The sequence below is a fragment of the Thunnus thynnus genome, chromosome 21, assembly GCF_963924715.1.
Source record: "Thunnus thynnus chromosome 21, fThuThy2.1, whole genome shotgun sequence".
In the NCBI taxonomy this organism is placed as follows: domain Eukaryota; kingdom Metazoa; phylum Chordata; class Actinopteri; order Scombriformes; family Scombridae; genus Thunnus; species Thunnus thynnus.
In genome coordinates this window covers 13,469,412-13,491,517 of record NC_089537.1, presented here as the reverse complement: position 1 = coordinate 13,491,517, position 22,106 = coordinate 13,469,412, and the positions used below count along the sequence as shown (strand labels likewise).

The following is a 22,106-nucleotide window of genomic DNA, read 5'->3' as shown; positions in this document are numbered from 1 at the left end:
CACACATAAGAATAAGGTGCATATAAGTTTAAAAGTGACATGTTTTTATAATGCATTAAAAAGAGAAATCTCCTGCACACACTGAGGCTGAGATGGTTGGTTGTTTAATTTTTTTGACATGCATATTCATGAGTTTAAGTCTTGTAAATGTCTATATGGAGGAAGCTTAGCTGGAAGGACTACACTCACCTCATCTCCCTCTCCCTTTTCACTGCGGCCGCTCTCAAACGTACGTGACGTCGTTTCCTCTCTCCAACATGGCGCAGGAGGCTGGTCGTTAATGGAAATCTGAGGGATTTACCCCACCTTCTGTGTTTATTTATGTTTGTCTGTTAGGGGGGCTCTGAGGCTGACATTTGTACAGGGAATACATCCACAATCGAGGCGGCTGCAGCCCCCGCTTGGGACCAGGCACACCTCGCCCCAAATTCCGGTGCGACATGTTTGAGGGCAAAAAGACGAAAAACATGTTCCTGACACGAGCTTTGGAAAAGATCCTGGCCGACAAGGAGGTGAAAAAGGCTCACCATTCACAATTGCGCAAAGCCTGCGAGGTGGCACTAGGTAAGTTATGTTGTTTTAACGTTATATTATCGCTGTGTTGGACTCATTGATTTAGACACGTCATGCCAGCCCTTCACTTATTAACCGGTTATCCTGCAACATTATCGCAGCGTTTGACAACACAGTATTGCCCTTTCATTAAAGGCTGTATGCTGCTAAAGCTTTATTGTCTTGCGTTAAAATTCAACAAAAACCCTGCGTATTTAATTGACGTGGCACAGGATCTGTGGAAGTGAGTCCGTATTAAACACGGAAATGGTGCAGGAGGGGTGGGTGGGTGTTTGCAACGCCGAACCGATGCTGCGAAACTAGCGATGTGAGAATAGGCCGAACACCGGGCAGAAAACAAAGTTGTTAAAGGCTGTATCCACCTTGAATGTCGACATAACAGACAGCTACATGTTATACGCCCGTCATGTGTTAACTGTGTGTATCTAAACAGTGTGATTGTGTGTGTTTAACCCCGATAAAGGTGCGATGTTTGCGCCTCTTCCTGGTACACAGGAGACGTGCCCGGTGTTTCGGTTTAACGAGTGACCGTGTTAACTGGTGACTTTCAGCCGAATGCGTCCGTGGTTGTCGTGGTGACAGCATCTGTTAAAAAGCCTAAAAGCCTTAATTTATCTTAAATTGAATGTTCAACACAGTATTTATATATTCGTCTGGTCCTTTTTGTCCTATATTATGTAAATTAAACGGTGTCGCCAACAAGAAGCATTCACATTTCTGGAAGTTACGTTTAATGTGGGGGGAAAAGCAGATTAGCAGAGCAGCTAGCGTCTAATGAGGAATTTGACATTATTATACAGGTTAATTGGTTGAATTTGAGCCACTTTCCGATTGAGGATAACTGTACAAAATCCCAATCCCATATGCTAACAGTTTGTTTCCCACATCATAAGAAATTTTACGAGAAGTGAGCACAATGTAACTTACGTAAATGGTTAACGTAGATACTGAACACAGATTGGTATACCTGTAAAATTCATTAAAATTAAATTTCAGGGTTTTAGGAGGACAAGTAGATGTTCTGTTCGTGTTTTCAACAGCTGCCATTCGGCTGAAAGTCACCAGTCAACACGGTCGCTGGTTAAACCAGAACACCGGTCAGCACGGGGAGTGTTGAGGACATATTCGACTTTTACTACATCGTTTATTTATTAACTGGTTTAATCAGTGGATACTCTGGACACTCCCCTCCACTATTATGTTGTAAAACTACATGTGAATCCAGGACAGTGAAAGCAGAAGGTGACAGCTGTCAATAGCACCTCTATGCTAGAACAATGCAGCTGCCGGAAATAATACAGAGATGCGCTTCCGGTCGGTAACAAAATAAAAATCCTAAGCGATACAGATTAACGCTTTTTATTTGTGATTCGGTGTAGCTACCAACATATAAATAATGGACGTTTAAAGTATGTATGACATCCAATAATTATATAATAATATAATGTTTTTCCTCTATAATGTACGACCACGCCAGTGTTTGTCACGTTGACTACCCTTTTATTTTGAAGTCAACATCGCTTAACTTCCGGTTTTAATTTAAGTACGTGAGGTAGCTTTATGAAACTATTTGTTAGCAGGTGTATTTTCCTCAGGAGTGACTATTATTAATAAATATACAATTTAGGTAACAGAGATATTCATGTAGGATCAGAGGAGTTCATATTGTATCTGTACAATGTCATATCCAGAGTTATTTCACATACCAGACATGTTTTAACCGCACTGTGACTAAGAACAAGCTGGGTTTTGTTCTGCAATGGGGGTAATATGACACAACCAGAGAAACAATGAGTCCTACCTGCCCTGACAGTAGCTGCCTTTATAAGCACATTCAGCTGCTGCATGGTTTTGCAAATACACCAATCATGTTTGTCTGGGCTTGCTCTGATGTCTTTTAAAACCAACCCACCCACACAAATAATATATTCCTTCCCCCCACTTTATTGTCAGTAGAGCAACAGAAAGAAAAAAAAACTGAGTGCAAGAGGTGAGCCTTCATTAAAGGAGTAAAGCTTTCTCTAGCTTGGATTTAAAGGGGAATACACACCCTCAAGCAGAATTTGTAAATGATTCTTTAGGAGGGTAAAGTCAATACTTTGCCCTTAGCTAGAAGTCAGAGCATAAAGATATGAATTGGTGTTGTCATCATGTGACATTTTCTCTTTGTCCATTGTTGGTGAATTAGTCGCTGACCCTATGGGTTTTATTGAAATGTAAGCCTTCCAACTTTGAGTCAGACAATAACTATAAGCCACCACGGCTCATATATCGTCCTGGTAGTTGTTTCATTATTTACTGTTTATGAACCAGCTCTATATTTTTCCTCTAGATGATATCAATACTACAGCCTGTCTCTCTGCTGCTGATTGAAATCAACAAGATAATGCTGCATCTATTTTAGGGCGTACTTTCCCTTTAAAGCGCTGAATTAGACACACAGTTCAGGTCAGAAAGGAAATTGCAACACTTAGGTAAACCCTAACTTCTGTAGCACAGTATTGCACAAAAATTAAAGTGTATGAAATATAATGATTAGTTTTTGCATATTTTAACTTCGCATAGGGCTTCAGCCATACACTGAAATGAAAATCTCAGCAATGTGCGTGCAGTGGTACAGTAGTAGTGCATATCAAAAACGACTGGGTGACCCAGAATACAGAGTGACTTACATAATCCCCTCTAGCTCTTGGGGCTCTGAGACATCTCTGAGAGAGTGCTTGTGCCACAGTCTCCTCTTTCACTGTCATTGAAAATCTCCCTATTAAAGGTTGCTACTATTCAAAACGAGGTATTGTTTGAAATCGTGTTTGGGATGCAGATTCAGGTTCGTGTGTGTTTATATACATATATATATATATTGTTTCTTCTGCAGTTTTTTTCATGTATAGGAATGAGGTGAAAGGCTTTGACTCAGCTGCTTGGCCCAGACATAGTCCCACCTTCCTCGCTCCCGATCTGACTTTTTTCTTTTAGATTCTCTCAAAATGTCACTCAGCGCTCATTCCCAAAAAGAGCACCGTCTCAATTTCTCACACGCTCTAAATTGTAGCGGTAGCAGGATCCCATTATCTTTCAATCAGACAGTTGGCTTCTTTGAAAGGGGGCTGTCTGATAGCAAGGAAAAGAAAGAGGGTAAGACTGACAGTTAACTCAAAATACCAAAGGCCCTCAGGCTGTAGCTGCCCCCCACCTCTTAGAGGCTTTGGTTCATTGTTGTCACACATAGCTAGCTTCATATAATGCTGGCTTTGTGGATAGTGTCATTGTTTTTAAACCCAACCTATCCTCTCTGACTTGAAAAGTTCATGTAGCTTTGCTGCTGGTGGAAAAACAGTCCTGTTGTGAATGTAACAAGCTGAAGCACAGGACTTTGTACAAGCTGCCACGCCAAGAGGAGTAAGAACTTGTTTCCAGGCTAGTAGTCACTTAAGGAGTTGAGTCCTGCTGAGCACATTGCTCATTATCTCTGCCCTGAGGGTGTATGATCTGAGGGTCAGCGCAAGAGGCCACAGCAACCTGAAAACCTTTTGCTGCTGTATTCTTGAATCCTCCCGTCAACTTTTGTTACCTTCAGGTGCATGTTATGTTCATGTGTTGGGAGGCAGCAACTGGAAGCGGAGATCTGCTGTGTCTGAAACCTACAGTGAACTTTTTTTTTTCTTGCCGTTGATTACATTGAAGAAAATAGTTAATTTTCTATTATTTTCTTATCATTAATTCATTTTGAAGATGAGCGAGCTGTAGCTAAAGTGGCCAGATATGTCACAGCATGGTCATTTCATACCAGCTTTTAGTGCTTGATAGTTTTTCAGTCCTTGGTGCATCAGATACATTTTAGTCTGTGCCAAAATAGTATTGAGGTTCAATACCCGGCAAGTGTTATAGTTTCATTTTGTTTCAACTCTCTGTACTGCCTGTGCTTTCAGAGAAACAGGTCTTGTTTCCATATGCTGGCTATGAAAGCCGTGTGTCGTTGAAGTGGGCAGTATGGACAAAATTGTTATTGCGATAACTGTTATAACTTTGTTTCTATCAGTATGTTGCAAAAAAATCACATTAGAGAAGTGAAGTGTTAACATGTCAGTGAACATTTAGCTACTCATGTTCAGCAGACACAGAGCAACATGGGAATCCCACTGGATACAGCTTTATTTCCACTTGACAAACTCCATTATTCAGTGTGCTGTGTTTCATCCACCAACTCTTGAGGGAAATATGGGGTCTCATAGTTTGGTAGATGCTTAATCTTCTTAATCAGGAATTTGAGCAGGTTCACGCTTGATAGGTAAGGTACAGCTGACTTGTCTTGGCTTATTTATTTTATAAATGAGTATGTGAGAGCCAGTGCAAATTGGGTAAAGTTGTGTTTTGACCAGTTATTGTTGCTCGTCCGCTTGTTTGCTAGGAGGTATTGACGCTGTCTCTGGCGTGTTCCTGATGGTATGAGGGGTGACATTCATTAAATCTGAATGTTTTGCAACATGGTGCGGTTATGAGAAAAGACATGTCAATAAAGCAGGAGCTAACAGCTATATTGACACGCTCCACTGACTCTTGGCATGCCATATTGGTAGATGAGGTTTGTTTTCTTTATTTTATTCACTGGTCCTCATCTCCTCACTAATTTCATCAACATAATCCTTTTCTTCTTTAAGACAGAATGTGTGTTGCAATTGTTAAATGCTCTTAAAAGTTTGTGATTTTGTTATCATAGCCTCGCTAGCCTAGGGGACACACTGGAGCTTTGAAAGTTTTGGTTGAATCCATTTGGGAATTTGTTAACCATTCAAAGTCTAATGTTTTTCTGTCCTTTTTTAATTACTGTTAACATGCTGTATTATGTATACTGTATTTCATAGAGGCAGAGTGTTCTCTAAGATCTCTCTGAATAATTGATTGTTGAGCAACCACTGAACTACTGATGCAGATTTTAGAGATTTACTGTATTAATAATCTGCCATGTCAATGGTAAGTAATTATTTACTAATATAACGCTTTGCCAACTATGTGGAACCTCAGCATTCACAATTAAGAAATGTTTCCTGCTCATATGTGGGATTTTTGCTTCACTGTAAGATTGAATTTGGACCAAACAAAAACCATGCTGTCAGTTTCAACAAATGCTGCCACATTTGTTTCTTACCAACTGCAAAACATTTTGCCAACCTTGAATATGAGCTGTTAACACAGACAAAGTCAACAACAAAAGTCTCAGAGCTGTTCTTTTGCACCAAACCCACGGCCACTCCCTGCATGGGCCACCTCTTCTTTTCTTTCTTCTAGAGCTGGCAGACCTGTCAGGGGTGGCAATGGGGCAGTTGTACCCCTGATCATTAAGGAGCCAACACATGGTCCTCCATGATAAACTGCACCATAGCCACCACATGCTCACCCACGATAAACACCAGGCTTTAAATGGTTCTGTTTGTTAATTATGGTTTTTACCATGACTCCCCAGAGATCGCCCCACTCAGCCTTCCCAAAATATGAAGTGCAGGAGCTGACGAGGCAGACCTCAGATGTTTGTACTCTTACTGAATAATAAAAGCCTCCCTGACTTGTGTACCTGACAGCCTTTTTACCAGTATCCTTCATATTGCTGACAGAAACGTATCAACCCAGAAGTTAAAGTCAGGCACTTTCATTCTGATTTCTATGGTGACCTGCTGGTGAAACTGGCAGGTATTACTGTGCACGAGAAAGTGTAAATGAGGAAAGCCATCAGCCACATTTTTATGTCACCTTTATTTTTCAGAGTTGCTGTAAATATTCATGAGTAAATGAGTTATTTTAAGGATGACTCAGTGTTTGACTTTAACTGGAATCAGATATACTGTATGTGTGTGCAGTTCAGTTCAGTCCAAATTCTTCAAAGTATAAAAAACATCCATGCTAGACTAGATATACTAAAAACTCTTTACTTTTATGGAAGCAGGCATGCTTTGTGGCTGTGCCTCCCCTCCTAGTCATTTCTTGGACTGCAGCCAACAATTATTTACATTCATGAATCTATTGATTATTAAAATGAGAGAAAGTAGTGGTAAAAGCACGAGATTGTTGAATTGAATTGACCCTTTTGGCTGATAAAACGTAATAATTAAAAGATTAATTAATCATTAAAATTTTTGTTAATTAATTTTCTGTTGTTGGACTAATAGGCTGGAAGATATAGCAAGAGGTTTCACCTGGATTTTGTATGTGTGGTGTGCGTTTATAGTGCAGTAAGTGTGTGAGCATAAATTGTTCCACGATCGAGCCCGCTGTGATGTTGCCCTGAAGTAGAGGGTGAAAGGGTGTGCCTGCTTTCTGTCTGGTTTCTCCCTTCCAGACTAAGTGCAGACGCTTAAGCTGCTTGTAACCCCAAAAGGTTGACTGGTATTCAGATAATGAGCAGTAGACTAGTCAACATGGCGGACCCAGTGCTTGCTCTGAAAGCATAATAATCCTTTTATCTTTACGGAAGAGATGGTTTAGAATTTAGAAGGAGGAGTATGTTCTTTTTTCCTCCCTCCACTTTTTTATTTATTTAATACTGATACCTCCATACATAATACATTTCTCTCCACTGATGCCTCCTCCAGTCCTGGGACAGGCGATAAATTAATTATACCACAAACAGTTTCTGTTTCTGTTTCATCTTGTGCTTGTATTTATCTGTAGTTTCTATCTTGTATTGATCTATCATCTGTATTCATTGGAGGGAAGTTGGTGCCTTGCAAATAATACATCACCATTATTTAAAGAGATGGAGGAAGGCTTGTGAATAATAATGTGATGTTATTCTGAAGAAATTAAGAGTCTAAAGTCGAACCAAATTTAAAATAAATTCTAGCTACAAAATAACTTGTGTTTCACTTAGTCAATTTGTAGTTGCCAATAAGAAGAAATGTAAATGTCATTACTTTTTATTTGATTGGTGCAAGTTCTGAGGATGGGCTTTAAAAATAATTCATAAAATCACTTCAATAGGCTTTTTCACAGCAGACACTTTGACTTGTCATATCAGGAAAAACACAGGTGTAACTAAGAGTAGTAACGATGGCTGTGTTACATTTTAAGTGTCCAGGTAAGCAATTAGCAAACAACTATGCACAATTCAAGGGCTCTGAAACCTGCAGCCATGATTGATGATATGAATAACATCTATGCTTTTTCTGGTGTGACATGTTATAGTTACAGAACTAGCTGTTGCTGAGTTTTGATGCAAGAGAGACAACTTACATTAGGTAGAGACTCTTCTCCTTTATTATGTATAATCTAATGACACAAGCGTGCTGTCGATAACTTCGCAGGTCTTGAAATAATATGAATGAAAAGTGACATCTTCTAGAAACAACAGCAAGCGCTTGCTAGCTTTCACTTTCCGAGCGGAATACAAATTTAACAGCACGATAGGTCCTCCCAAATGTTGAATGTTGCAAAAGGACAGCCTTAAATTTCTAGCTGTATATAACAAACACTGTGTTGGCTTGTTGAAAAAGGGGGAAAATGCTTTGTACCAGTGTTAGTATAGTTTGAAGGGCTCTGACTTGCTCTGTCATAGTTTATATTACACACAAAGTGAGGAGAAATCTCACAAGGAAAACTTCATAGATGTGTTAAGGAGAATTTGGGTGAAATTTTTACTCCATCACGCCTTGCTGCTGAGCATGCTGGGCCTTTAAAAGAGGGCAGGTATGATGAGGGAGGGCACTTTGGCTGAATGAGTTGAGGATGCAGCTCACAGTTCACATATTTATCTTCTGTTGACTCCATTAATCTCAAGCTTTTGCAGCACAGTCCTGCACAATGATAATAACCTCATTTCAGAGGACAGAAAATGCAATTCATAGCCTACAGCAGAAAAATGCCAAATCATGTATCCGTAGCAGAATTATTAAAGATGAATAATATAATAATAATATTTCAGTGACAAAGCCAACAGCTGAGTAATCAAGGCCTTATGGAGGCAGAGTGCTTTGTGACTTTTTGGCTAGAAAAGGAGAGCCTTGATTCAGCCATGGGAGTGAGACTAGTGATTAAGCCATAGGCGTATGCAAGTGCAAGTGAGGGGGTTGGTTGGTCGGTTGGTTAGACACACACACACACACACACACATACACACACATGCACAGCCACAGACATAGTGCGCAAACACAGGCATGCGCACACACATGAACGCACACACGATTAGGTAGCCCAGACAACCTCTGACAGTGTTTTCCTTATTCCACTCCAAATGTAATTACTGCTATGCAACCTTTCCTTTCAGACTGGACAATAGAAATGTCAGGGGTCTGATTTTTCTCAGGCTCTTTGTGGTGGTCGCAGCTGCCCCGTGTTTATCTGTGTTTGATAGGACGTGGAGGTGGACACCTACACACCTACACACACACACACACTCAGATTAACCAATCTTAGCAGTGAAAAGCCGCAGTGTGGTCTTTATTATTACGCCTGAGGACAAGATCTTATTACAAATGCTGTTGTTTGATTAATGAATACACCAGAGATGTAATATTTTCTTACAGCCCGCTTAATGGGGTCAATTTCCAACTCTGAATGGAGATAAAACTTTACCTTGCACCATCATGAAGCCACAGTTTATGTCCACAGGAGTCCGGAGCCTCCCTAAACTATCTCCTTACCTGCTTGAACATCCTGTGCCAACAGAGCTCTGAATGTGGAGACACACAGTTACCGTGACCACCTTTGTTTTACTGAGCTAAAGGCAAGCGGGCAGCGGATTGAATTAGAGCTGATTGCTGCAAACAGAGTGGCTAGTGCCAGCCATGGGATCCATGCCAGATGCAGATGGGCTTTAAGCTCTTTGAAATGGAAATGGTTCTGCAGAAGGCGGGATGCCCCTTTTTCAGTCTCCAGCTCCTCACTCAGGTGATGAAACTGAGTCAAAGAATGACCTCTAACCTCTCTGCTGCGTGCGTATGTGTGTGGAAATCGTCTGAAGTGTATTAGGAAGGAATCTGTGTTATCATATTGCAGATTTTTCTGACCCGCCTGCAGGGCAGGAAGTGATTGGGATTCTTTCAAATCCTTCCTGTCTTTTTTTTTTTTTTCCCCATTATTCCTTCATTATGCCCTTCCCTTTTTTTAAGCTAAAAGGACACATAAAGCAGCGTCTCACTACAGTGTTAGAATGAGAGCATACCACCCTTCTCTGTTAGCCTTGTAATTTGAGCACATGCACTCACATGGCACGTGGACACAAACCATAGAGCTGGCAGGAGACAGGTTTATATAGCTGATTTGTTTTGGAAGCCAGCCTCGTCCTTGTCCCTGCTCTCTCTCTCTCTCTATCGCTCTCTCCTTTTTCTCTCCTCGCTCTACGTCTGAACCCACTGTCCCCTCCCAGTGAGCTGTTTTCTTGCTGCCGGTCTTGTGACGTAGTGCATAGCGTCTCCGGAGAGTTGTCTGTTTATCTCTCTCCCTCCCGCCGGTGGAGCAGCCGTGTGCAGGCTCCGCTGTGTCTTAATTGATGAAATGTTAGAGCTCTCTTGAGAATTTTTGGCGTGCGCGCATGTGTATGTGCATGCGTGTTAAACGTGCGTGTGCCTACTGCGCTATATTTGTGCATGTTTGATTGTGATTCGGTGTTTGAACATCTTGCTGGCAGAATGTCTTACTTATTGAATTAGTGTTGATCCAGCAGCTTTAGTCAGCAAGAATATTTGCCCAGGTGCGTGCAGCCTCCCAGGCTTGTCTTTGCAAGGCTCTACCTGCTACCCACACGGGTTGCAGTCTGCTCTAAATAATGATGCCATTCATAAGAGTCCAGGAGGTGGTACACCTGTACTTTGAAAGAGAGTTCCTTTTTAGGAGTTTTGTAACATTAAATGAATAGTAATGCACGAATGTCATGAGACAATCTGCAAGATGAGCATAAGGGCTGATTGTAGATATATAACTATAGATTTATCTGCAATATTAGTTATTAGTCTGTTGCATTTCAGGCATGCTAGATCTTATTGTACTCTACGCAGGACTTTGCAGGCAAGTGAAAAACAGGACTGCATGAACAGATATATACCAGCTGCTTATTTCAAATGAAGTGTCCACACTGACAGCATACGCCAGCGAGCAGAGGAAGCAGAGCCCCCCCTTGGGTTAAAATAATGGGCGCTTTGCCTCTATTACAGCAACATTTTGCAGGCATACTGCCCCTCGAATGAGCTGCCGCTATTGGTTGGAAACCACAATTGAACTTCTGAATTCGTTTATGCTGGTAGCAAAAAAAACATCTTCTCCAAACCTCTGTGGCCTAACTGATTCACATGGATACACTACTCTCTCCACAGGTGTTATAAAAATACTGTTGGACCCTTTACCAAACGCTCCAGGGCAGCTTCACGTTCAAGAAGTGACGGTTGTAGTGAAGTGACTGTGCATAATAGAAAACATATAGCCTAGGTGGCAGGCCTTTCATTTTTAGCCAACCATGCCATGTTTGTGTATTCCCAGAGAAATGACCTGGCTGATCACCTTACATTAGTTTAAGAATCTACCAATTAAAGTTTAATTATCATATCAGCATTTTAATCTGATCAGCTTAATAGTTCTGAATCAGGACCTTCAGTATTTGGAGTAAGTAGCTCCTGAAGCACATTAGGCTGTCACTGTTAATTGAATGTGATACATTTGATTAACGTTTCATATATTATGCTGCTCAGCTTCAAGTTGTAGATACAGGTTGTGAACATTAATTAGGCTGCCACCAAAAACTGTAACTGTGTTTCACAGAACTGAATGCTTACAATGCTTCATTTGACATCCAGTTTCCAACTCAGGAAAGATCATGTGAAACCTCACTTTCTACTGGTCACTTGCCACATACACACAAGACATAAGTTGGACAGGTGTACGTTACAGTAACACATGGGGAGAGGACTGGACCCTTGATTGCAGTGTTAATGGTTCTGGCTGGCTGTCGTCCCTGTGGTGGACACTCCCAATGGGGTGCTATGCTGCTGCTGGCTCAGGAATGCGTTGTCACGCTGCTCAGGCAGGGTGGCACCCAGGAAGACTCAAGTTAGCCTGCAAGCAGCTCTTCGTCAGCAGTGAGAGACAGGGAGCGGGTTGTTTTGTCACGCTGCCTCGAGAAGCAGTCGGACTTTGATGCGATACATCGTGAAAGCAGATTGTCAGTCTGCTTGTATGTATTTTCTAAAATGCATCATCATGTGTTGTAACTTCACCCCCCCCTAGCACGTACAGTGTAGTCTTAGCCTCGCTATAGTGTTTATTTATTCAGTGAGCGTTTAATGAATATGCATGCACATCTTTTAGCAACACTGTTTACTTTCGTCCAGATACACAAACTCACATTTAGAGCAATAGGGTGTAAACTGCAATGCTCCAGGGATTTTGGTAGTAGTTGATACCATTGACTGTATAGAAGTATTTATATATTTATGTACAAGCTATGGTTGATGCAGGACGGGAGCAAATTTTTTCATTCACTGTAGGCTCTGATTTTCCTCCAGACATTCCCTGCCACAATCTGCCTCTAACTTTTGCTCAGGGATCCCAAATTCTTCTCTTGCTGAATCATCATCCTCATTTATTACAGCTGCACATTTGCATCTTAAGAGGCTGACTACACCGTCGTGTGTTTGGTATCTAAGCCATGATCAGCTTTTGCTGTAGCTCAGTGTAAGTGTGATTGAAGGGATCACTGATAAGCCATTTTGAAACAGGTATTAAATAAAGCACCGCAGAAACCTGTCTCTGCTCCTTGTCAAGTTCAGCAACTGAGTGTTATGTCGCCGTCTTTCAGTCTGGATCGGGCTGCGTTTAGTCCAGCATCGCAGTCACCTGAAGCTGTAAGGTTGTTGTGTGTCTCTCTCTCTCTCACAACTATCCTTCTCTTAGGATTTCACTCTTGTCCTCACATGGACTTATTGACCCACCGCCTACATATGGTGCTCTCCAAACACATGTATACCATCCATATTCATGCTTCTTTCCATGTAAGTGCAGCATAAATGCTTACAGAGATGGAATTCGGTTGTTTTGTGTGAGCTGCCTTCGGGCCAAGGTGCTAAGCTTGACCCCTGATGTCGTCATCTTCTCATGTATTTTTCACAGACAGCCTTCTTGTGTAGGTGTCGTATATCAGACGTTGTACTGAGGGACCCGGGCTATCATGTTCTCTTTAATAAGTCTGCCACTATGGCCGTGATATACAGGGATGTTTGCGCAGTGTTGTCTTCACTATACAATAATAAATATGGTTCTAATGAGGATATGTTTCATGGGTTGATCATGTTGTAATGCTTTGCAACTTTAACCGTTGCCTGTGTGCCATTTTATGTAGACAGTAGCTGACATGATGAGTGTTTTCTGAATTTCAGGAAGTGTTGTACTTCCTCATCAGGAGGACAAAGGCTGTTTATGCTGTAGGTGCCACAATATCTTTTGACAGTGGGGAAGTACCTGACTGGAGATTGTGTGCTTGGCTGCATTCATGCATGTCCACTTTGCACTCTTGCTAGCTCTCAGAAATCTCTCTCTCTGCCCATTCTTCCCTTTATCTAGGCTTGGAGACTGCAGTCACTCTAGAGTGGAGTGGAGAAATGATTAGCCAGCTTTTTGACTGACCTTCTCCCCAGCTCAGAGGCAGCTTTAGGGGGCCCTTGAATAGATGACAACCTCAGGGTATACGGGATTTCGCAGAAACTGAAACAAGAGTAAAAGGCTCATACTTAAGTAACTGGACTGACTTTGGTCAGGACTGGAGGGGTTCGCTGGCCTTCGTGGACACTGCTGCTCAATATAAGTACTGCAGCAGTAGCCCTATACAGTTATACATAAATGTGACCCACTTGTCTCATGATGATGAAAGCGATATGATCTCTAAGAGGGGAATTAGGTGTGCTGACATTAATGTTCATTTAATGCCTTACTGTCATCTGCTGTAAGGATCTGGGTCAAAGTCAGGGTAAGAGGAAAAAGTACCTTGAACACGAGGAAAATGGTTGCCTGTGGAAGATGTGTTGAGATTCAGGGCTCGGCAGGCTGCTCTCATACATTATGGAGCTCTCAGAGGCTTTGTGTTGAGAGCTGGTCGGGGCTACAGCTCACTGGAGGGCAGGATGGCTCCCTCTAATGTATCTGGTCAGTGAAATAGGTGTCTTATGTATGCCATATCCCCTCTGGGGTTTGGTTAAAGGCAGTTTTAGAGTCTTTCGGCTTCAGTGTTTTTTTTTTTTTTATGAGACAGACCATCCTGAGGGCTTGTAAGTACAGCTTTAATCTTGTTCTGACCTGCTGAAGCATCAACCCAGCAGTGATGCTGATGGAGGCATTGAGAATTACAACTGAAAAGTTGTAGCACTTTAAAATCATCAATGAAGTGAAATTATTTTACTTTTTTTTTCAATACAAATCCATTTTAACAGGTTTATTGATTGGCTTTACTGTGCCTCATTACAATCAAAGCAAAAATGTGTATCATTTGCAATGCTAAAGGTGAAAGCTCATGTGAAATATTGAGCCATTTCAGCATCTACTAGCTGGATTATTCAGATGTCTCAGGAAAATATATTTATAAGATATGATATGAGAGTACTATTCATGTGGATATGGGCATTTTTGCTGTGGATTTTGGCCTTTGTGGCAGTCTGTAACATGACATTTCTCAAATTTCAGTTCTGTGTTGTTGTTTTTTTCACTTAGCTGATTCACAAAAGCTCCTGCATGGACCCTTGGTCTTTTTCATGTGAACTCATTAGATTGATGAGTGTGAGCCACTCTGTTTCATCTGCATCACCGTCGTCTTGCGTGACAGCAGCATAGAGGAGGTTTTTACCCATTCCACTGAGCTGCTGCTACTGTTGTTTCCTCTTTTGTCCCAGGGCCCTGGGACAATCCAGGGCACAGAACACAACATCTTCAAGGTCAGCAGTCAGTATTTAGTATGACTACTGCAGAGCTGAGGTAGAGGGAGAGTGTGGTTGGGTAAATAAGTGACAAAAGGCTGCCATTTCTGGGCCTGTAGAGAAGGAATACAGAAGCTCATAACAACCAAAGCCAATTAAACTAACCAGGATACAGACATATGTGTAAGTGGCATTCGCTTTGATGTTTAAATGCACACGTGTGTTTTTGTCCCACTTGGCTTTCTGTACATGCTTGTTTTAAAACTATCAGCTGGCAGATCAGTTGTGATTCTACAGCTTTCATTTACGGCTTGCGTCTGTCCAGTACCAGGCATATCCAGTACTTACATACAGTATCTGCTCTTTTTCATCACCACCACCACCACCCACCGTTGCTATGGTTTCACTGTTCAAATCCTGGGGTGCCAATTCCTCATCAACACTCCTGACACACCAAGCTAATTATCTGACAGTTACTTACACAGTCAATATGACAATCCCCATCCCTCCCATCAAACTGTCTGCTTGTGTGCCCGCCTGTCATCTTGTATGACTTGTGTATCTGCATAAATCTGATAACCCTGTGCTTCAGAAATCATTTGACATGAGGCTAATATTAAAAGCGGTATAGCTTGGGGGGGGGGGGGTCAGTGCATGTATGTAATTTCACACATCCTGGAAAGGAGACCTCTAGAGTCTTGCAGTAAATTTTATATTGTGGACTACAGAGCAGATGGCACTAAGCAGGGTGGGAAAGAGACAGACATACAGCTTATTCTTTTAATGTAGCATTCAGTACAGTGTAATATTGCACTGGTACAGTATTCTCCTGGGTCCAGCTCTATGAAGTCGGGCTTTGTCAAGCAGCAGCACTCCAGCTAAAATGAAATAAAAGATCTGACTGCAATGATTATTCACTTTGGTGAAGAAAACTCCGGAGCCGATTGGTTGTCGCGCATCTCAAACTTTGAAGGGAATATGACAAAGGCAGAGATCTTTAAATAATACTGATGAATATTCATGAGTATCATGTTCATGACTGTGATAAGCGCTGAAACAATTAGTTAATCAACATAGATTAATCAGCAGTCATTTTTATAATTGATAAATTATTAAGCATTAGCAAAAGCACTTTTCAGAATTTAAGGGTTTTTCATTGAGGATCTTTTGTCTGTTTTATATCAAATCATTTGATACTGTTTAAGTTTTGAATTGTTAGTCAAGTTAAAGAAGGAACTGGAAGACGTCACCTTGAAGTCTGACATTTTTCATTTATTTTTCTGGCATGAAAAACAAGTCACAGATTAATTGTCAATGAAATATAGACATTTTTTGCAGCCCTCTAATGATAATAGAAAGGACTTCAAACAGTGCGTTCTGTACAGTTTATACAATATAATGTGTGTATGGTCAGTACAGAAAGCAGCAGTTAATAAGCACAACGCCTCTCATTTAGAAGCCAAAACTTATTCATACAGTTCTGGCTTTAAGTGTCAGATTTCAACTCAGAGTTGGTAGATAAAAAAAAAAAAAAAAAAAAAATCTGGAATGAGATCATTTTAATGGCATGCTCGAGAGGGAAGCACATCAAACAAACACAAAATAATGAGAGACTTTCCAAAAATGGCCCCTACATTAAAAATCAAAAGGTCAAACCCAATATGAGAAGTTGTCATCATTATAACAAGATAATTGGCAGAGCCTGGTATATCTCAGAGCATCCGCTTCTACATCTCTCCATCTGTGTGTTCCTGTCTCTCGTCTCTCTCTGTTCTTGTTTGTTTCTGTTAAAGTCTGATGCCTCCTCGTACACACTGGCCGCATCAGGCTGTCGGCTTGAGCTGGAAGTCGCCTTCACTTCACACTGAACGCCTGCCCCCCCCCCCCCCCCCCCCCTCCTCCGTCTTACTGTGGCAGCTGAAGTGTATTTCAGGTCAAGCATGCTTTAGCTTTATCCATCACGTGCTTCAAATTCAGTTGCATGTACTAGAAATGCTTGAATATCTGCTATTGTGTCAGACACTGAAAGTGTCATATATTTGGCAACAGCTCTTTTACTGTATGTTTTAAAGTTGCAGTGCTTTGTGACACTGGCTGCAATGAAGTGCTGGTGTTAGATTCATTGATTTGTGTTCTTTGCTAAAATGATTAGTGGATTACTTGGTTGTTAAGTGATTACTTATAAGCCATTTATCAAGCAAAAATGCCAACTATTTAGTGGTTCTAGCCTCTAAAATGAGAGGATGACTCACTTTTCTCTGTTTTGTTGTTGTAAATTTAATATGTTTTGTTGTTGATGTATCTGTAATACAATGGGGAAATAGTGATGGGTCTTTTCCTCTTATTTCTTTCACATCTTACAGATTAACCGTTCGATTTATCAGAGAATCATTGGATTCAGTCACTTTTTCGAACCTGATCTATCAGCTCTTTCTCATTTGTTGCCCGTCCACTCAGCACAATACAAACGCACACACACATTTTTGCACAAAACAGTCAAAAATAGACTGAGTCACGGGGCTGCAGTCCCATTCAGTCTGTCTCGGAATAATGGCGTGAAAAGATGACAACATGATATGTGGTTGGATTTCATGTCAGATCTGTATCCGCAGGGAGCTCAGAGCGGTCCTGAAGGCCAACTGTGACTTCTTTATGTATATAATGGACGTATAAATTAGCATTACTCAGTTTCGAATCAAAAATGACACTTTCCTTTGCTTTTTCTATACATGACAGCACCACCCCCCTCCTCCTATTTCCCTCGTGGGTAGTACAGTAAAACACGGTTGAAACCAGGCCTAATTTAATTCCACGGAGTGTTAAGTGCTAAATATTCTCGCCAAGTGGATTTCTTTGAAAGGACTCATAACCTTCCAGCAGTGAAATAATTGAGCTGTCATTGCATTACTCGGGTTTTTCCCAACCATCGCAGGCTGGTGCAATTCTGTGAGGACTTTGCCGATTGCCACTGTGTTTTAAAAAGCTTCCTCATTCAAGGCTGCCTTTAATGTCTACCAGTTGGCCCCTCTTCTCGCGCTCTCCAGCTCTATTTCTGTCGCTCTTTCTCTCACCCCCCCCCCACACCACCCTCCCACCCCTCCTCTATGTGTCTGTCTCTCTCTATTTTTTTTTTTTTTTTTTTTTTTTCTGCTTCTCTGTGCCAGCGCCCAGCAAGTTCATACAACTGCTTTCATGCCTGGAGATCTGTGAAATAAACACAAATGTTGGCCTGGCTCATCGACACAGCACACAGAGTGAATAATGATAACAGTTTTGGTGGCTGAGCTGCAGCTGAGGCAATATATTAGCCAGGCTCCTTTCTGCTCGGCGGTGGGACATCAACAAAACCGTCACCATGACGACACAGAAGACATTCATGCAAAAAAAAAAAAACCACATGCACACATTCTTCTGCTGAGTATTTTTAATACAAAATGTGTGCAGATATACATTACTATCAACTAAAAAGCAGCATATGCTCTGATGTGCATAAACACCAAAGAAGTTGTGAAAGTGGGAGAGTTATTTTTGTTGTTTTTGTCTAAAAAGCATAAATAAATGGTATCCTCTCTGCTGCCAGGCCTGATCTGTGCTCTGCTCCCTACGGTGTCATTAGCTGAGTAAAAGACTGCAGAATTTGCATTCCCCAAGGCTGATACTTGACTAATTTTTACATTTTTGCCTTTGTTTTTTTTTCTCTTTCAGAGGAAATCAAAGAGGAATCAGAAAAATTAAGGTAAGCATCTAATTAATCACATAATAGAATAAAGCATTGGGGGTCATTTAATGGGGTTTGGGTGAGTTTCCACATGTTCAGGCAGTGTAAAATTCAAGGCTCAAGTGCGAGCCTCTGCTGCTTTCTCCTGTGTTCAGACTGAAGGGGATTAGAACATTGTGTGTGTGTGTGTGTGTGTGTGTGTGTGTGTGTGTGTGTGTGTGTGTGTGTGTGTGTGTGTGTGTGTGTAGCCTCTAGTGTTTTTGTTTTTGTCTCTCTGCCTGGCCTGTTCCCAACAGCCCCTTGCCTTCTCATTAATGGCTTTCTTCACGAACCCCTGCCTAATGCTGAACTTGTTTTTGTGTGTGTGTGTGTGTGTGTGCGTGCATACGTGTGTGTGTGTGTATGTACATAGGCTGCCAAGTAACGTGGGTTGTGGAATGAAACGTAGCATGAGTGCCACCTCTCCTCTCCTCTTTCCAATCCTTTCTTCCTCCTGCCGTCTCATTCTTATTTCCTTTTTTACATTTTTATTCCCTACGACACACGCTGTCCCTCCCTCCCCTTCTTCCTCCCCCTCCTTCACCCCTCATCATTTCTCCCTGCTTATTTCATTCATCCATTCACTTCATATTAGCAGGACCAGGTTTGTGCAAGCTTTCACTCAAACGCTGCTATTTTGGATTCACCTCGGGTACTTTGCCACTCTCAGCTATTTTTCATGTTATATAGATGCAACAGTCTCACAGTCCCACTCAGGAATACAGATATACTGTTTTTGTGAGCCCGCAGCCCGGTTTAAATTGCATCTTGTTCCTCATTCATTCTGTAGCTCAGATGTACGAGCCCTGATAGAACAAGGACATCTTTTACAAACTTAACAGTATGGATGGTTGATATAGATAAAATCCACTAAAGGTCAACTTACTCGATCGTTCTGTAGCTTTCAACCGCATCACACAGCAGTCATCACCAGCAGAAGAAGTTTGAACCGTAGATATTCAAGCGTTTCATTATTATTAACACTTTTTAGTACTTATTCTACATGTTTACATCTCCATGACAACTCAGCAAACTTGACTGTATAATATGGTCGAAAGCTCCGGAGCAAGCAACTAAGTGGAGATTGTTTTTGTCAACTGCAAGGTCATGAATGAACCGTCAAGCTCAACATTTAGGATGCATGTCAATTAGGGCTGCAATTAACGATTTTTTTCATTTTCATTAGTGATTAATCTGTCGGTCATTTTCTCAATTAATCCATCAGTGGATCGGTCTATAAAATGTCAAGTGCCAAAGTTTAAGATGCAACCTAAAATGTCTTGTTTTGTCCCAACAAATCGTCCACAACCCAAAGCTATTCAGTTTACTGTCATAGAGGAATAAAGAAACCAGAAAATATTCACATTTAAGAAGCTGGAAGCAGCAAATTTTAGTATTTTTTATTAAAAAATGACTCAAAACGATGAGTCATTTATCAAAATAGTGACTAATCGAATAATCGACTAATCGTTGCAGTTCTAATGTCTATATTACTATAACCAAATACCAGAAAACCATTATTATCAACCTCACTGATCAGCGATGTAAATTTTGTCTGCTGGCACCCCACCACAGCAGTGTGGAGCTGCAGATACAGACGTCGCTGTCCAACTAAAACACATTTAATGTCCGTGTTATGTTTATAAGCAGGCTAAGTCTAAAGAGGTTGGGTGTGTGTGATCATAAGGGGATGGAGCACTCCTGCTAACATTAAGCAGAGAGAGAGAGTCCAGGAATAATCCAGAGGAGAAGAGCTCCCTGCAGACACACAACACAAAAGCTGAGAGAGACGGGAGACTGGGTCAGGCCTTATGGATCAGCCAACAGAGTGGATGCTCTTTGCTGAATCACAGCCCCACTTTGATGTTGTTGTCCAAAAGGTTTTGAAAATGTCTAGAAGGCTGTTAAACAGATTTTTTTTTTCCCTGAATCACTATATTCGTGTGTATATTTGTAGCTGATCTCTTCTTCTCTCTTTAATTTCTCTTTAAATCATGTTACTCAAAGCCTGTTTCCTCTTTTGATTTCAGATAGCTCTCGTAATATTTGTTCCTTCCCCCTGCTAGGCTCTTAGTCGTTCTTCTATTTCTCTTCATGTACTGTACTCTTGTTCCTTCTCTAACTCTAACTTAAATTCATGTCATTCAGTGCTTGTTTCTCCTTCTGTTTTCAAATTGCTCTCTTTATAATTTTCTCTCCTTTTTTTAAAAACTTTCCTTTACGACACTCTTCATCCTTCCTCTCGTTTTTCTATTCCTCTTAACGATTGTGCCCTGCTACACTCTGCGAGGTCGTCCCTCTGAAAGAGCTGAAGTCATCCCTTTTCATTGCCAAGACATAAACAATGCAACCCCTCCCTCTCTATCTGTATCCCTCCCTCCCTCCCTCCCTCCCTCCCTTTCTCTGTTCTTCTCCTATTCCAGCAAGTGCAGTCTGGGTGTGGTGGTTGTGCTAGGGGATGCTTTAGACACATGGCGGCTGAAAGCAATGCTCCATATTTTATGTCTGTGTCCCTGGTCTTTAAAAAATCTGAAAAAATAGATGTATCATTTGATTTAGGGTTTAGCAGCCAGTCGGAGGCCTGGAGATGCTTTGTCAGCATGAACACATGAGACCGAATAACACAGATTAAGTGAAAAATTTGAAGCACTCAGGCATTATATTAAATTCAGTGTAATAAAGTTTGTTACTCTGCATTTCTCTTTGAGGATCAGGATGCAGGGCAAGGCATTTTTTTTTTTAGGTTTAGCACGTTTAATGTCCTGTTGGAACTGTAGATGAGAAGAGGTTGTTCTGCACAGTGAAACATGCCATTCTTAGCACACACTGTTAGTCATGCCGGGATGTCAAGGCGAGTGGGAGTGTGTCAGGCTGATTTTTTTTGAACTCTGCTTCTTTTCTAGTGACTCCAGTTGACAGACTGGACCGGGTGATCGCTGTGTTTATCTCACAATCTCTTATCTTTTTTTTTTTTTTTCTGTATTGTTCCTTCCTAGCCCACCCAGTGGAGACGGCAAATCGGGTTCCAGCACTTTACCGCCAATCAAATCAAAGACCAACTTCATTGAAGCTGACAAGTACTTCTTGCCGTTTGAGCTGGCATGTCAGTCCAAATGTCCCCGCATCGTCATCACCTCACTCGACTGTTTACAGGTCAGTGGCGGGATAAGTCAGACCGCAGAACCCGAAATGTTTGCATGAGTGTTTCTATATGGCAGTCCGCTGTATGGTGTGTGCTTACGCCAATGGTGATCAAGTCAATTTGAAGAGACAACTGAAAGTATAAATAAAGTAAATTCAGTCAGGTCATGTGTGCAGAAATTGTCATAACAATAAAGACTAGCAGGTCATATTCTCAGGCAAGTTGTGTTTGTATATGTGTGTGTGTGCCCCGTGTGTTTATCTGCGTGTGTGCATGTGTCTGACTTGTAGAAGCTGATAGCATACGGCCACCTGACGGGCAGTGCCCCGGACAGCACGGCCCCGGGCAAGAAGCTCATCGACAGGATCATCGAGACCATCTGCGCTTGCTTCCAGGGGCCACAGACTGATGAGGGTGTGCAACTACAGATTATTAAGGTGCGCCGCTGTCCTCGTCACCTGCAGCATCACAGTTTGTTTCACTGATTTGTTCACCGATACTTCACCGACCTCTGAATCCTTTTATTGGCTAAACTCTTGTTTCTTGTATCAATTTGATATCAAAAGTCTAGTCGGTTTTATTGATTTCTTACTATATTAAATGACAACAATGTATGGCTAAAGTTGTTCCTGCTTGACAGTTGTTAGTGTTATTTTAGCTTATGAATCAATGTCATTTGAAAATAATAATGTAGTTAATGTATAATTATGTTATAAATGGGATAATTTACAGGGCGGGTCGTCACTGTGAGATT

At 41.4% G+C, this 22,106-nt stretch overlaps 1 protein-coding gene across 2 annotated transcripts in view; it reads left to right on the top strand.

Annotated features, from left to right (window-relative positions):
* The first annotated feature begins 213 nt into the window (after positions 1-213).
* Positions 214-22,106, top strand: part of arfgef1 (ADP-ribosylation factor guanine nucleotide-exchange factor 1 (brefeldin A-inhibited)) — a 51,285-nt gene continuing 29,392 nt past the window's right edge. For both annotated transcript variants that reach the window (XM_067578558.1, XM_067578557.1), the window contains exons 1-4: positions 214-564; positions 18,159-18,189; positions 21,207-21,363; positions 21,643-21,789. In XM_067578558.1, coding sequence (XP_067434659.1) covers positions 441-564; positions 18,159-18,189; positions 21,207-21,363; positions 21,643-21,789 — 459 coding nt within the window. In that variant the 5' untranslated portion in view covers positions 214-440. The remainder of the gene's footprint in view (positions 565-18,158; positions 18,190-21,206; positions 21,364-21,642; positions 21,790-22,106) is intronic.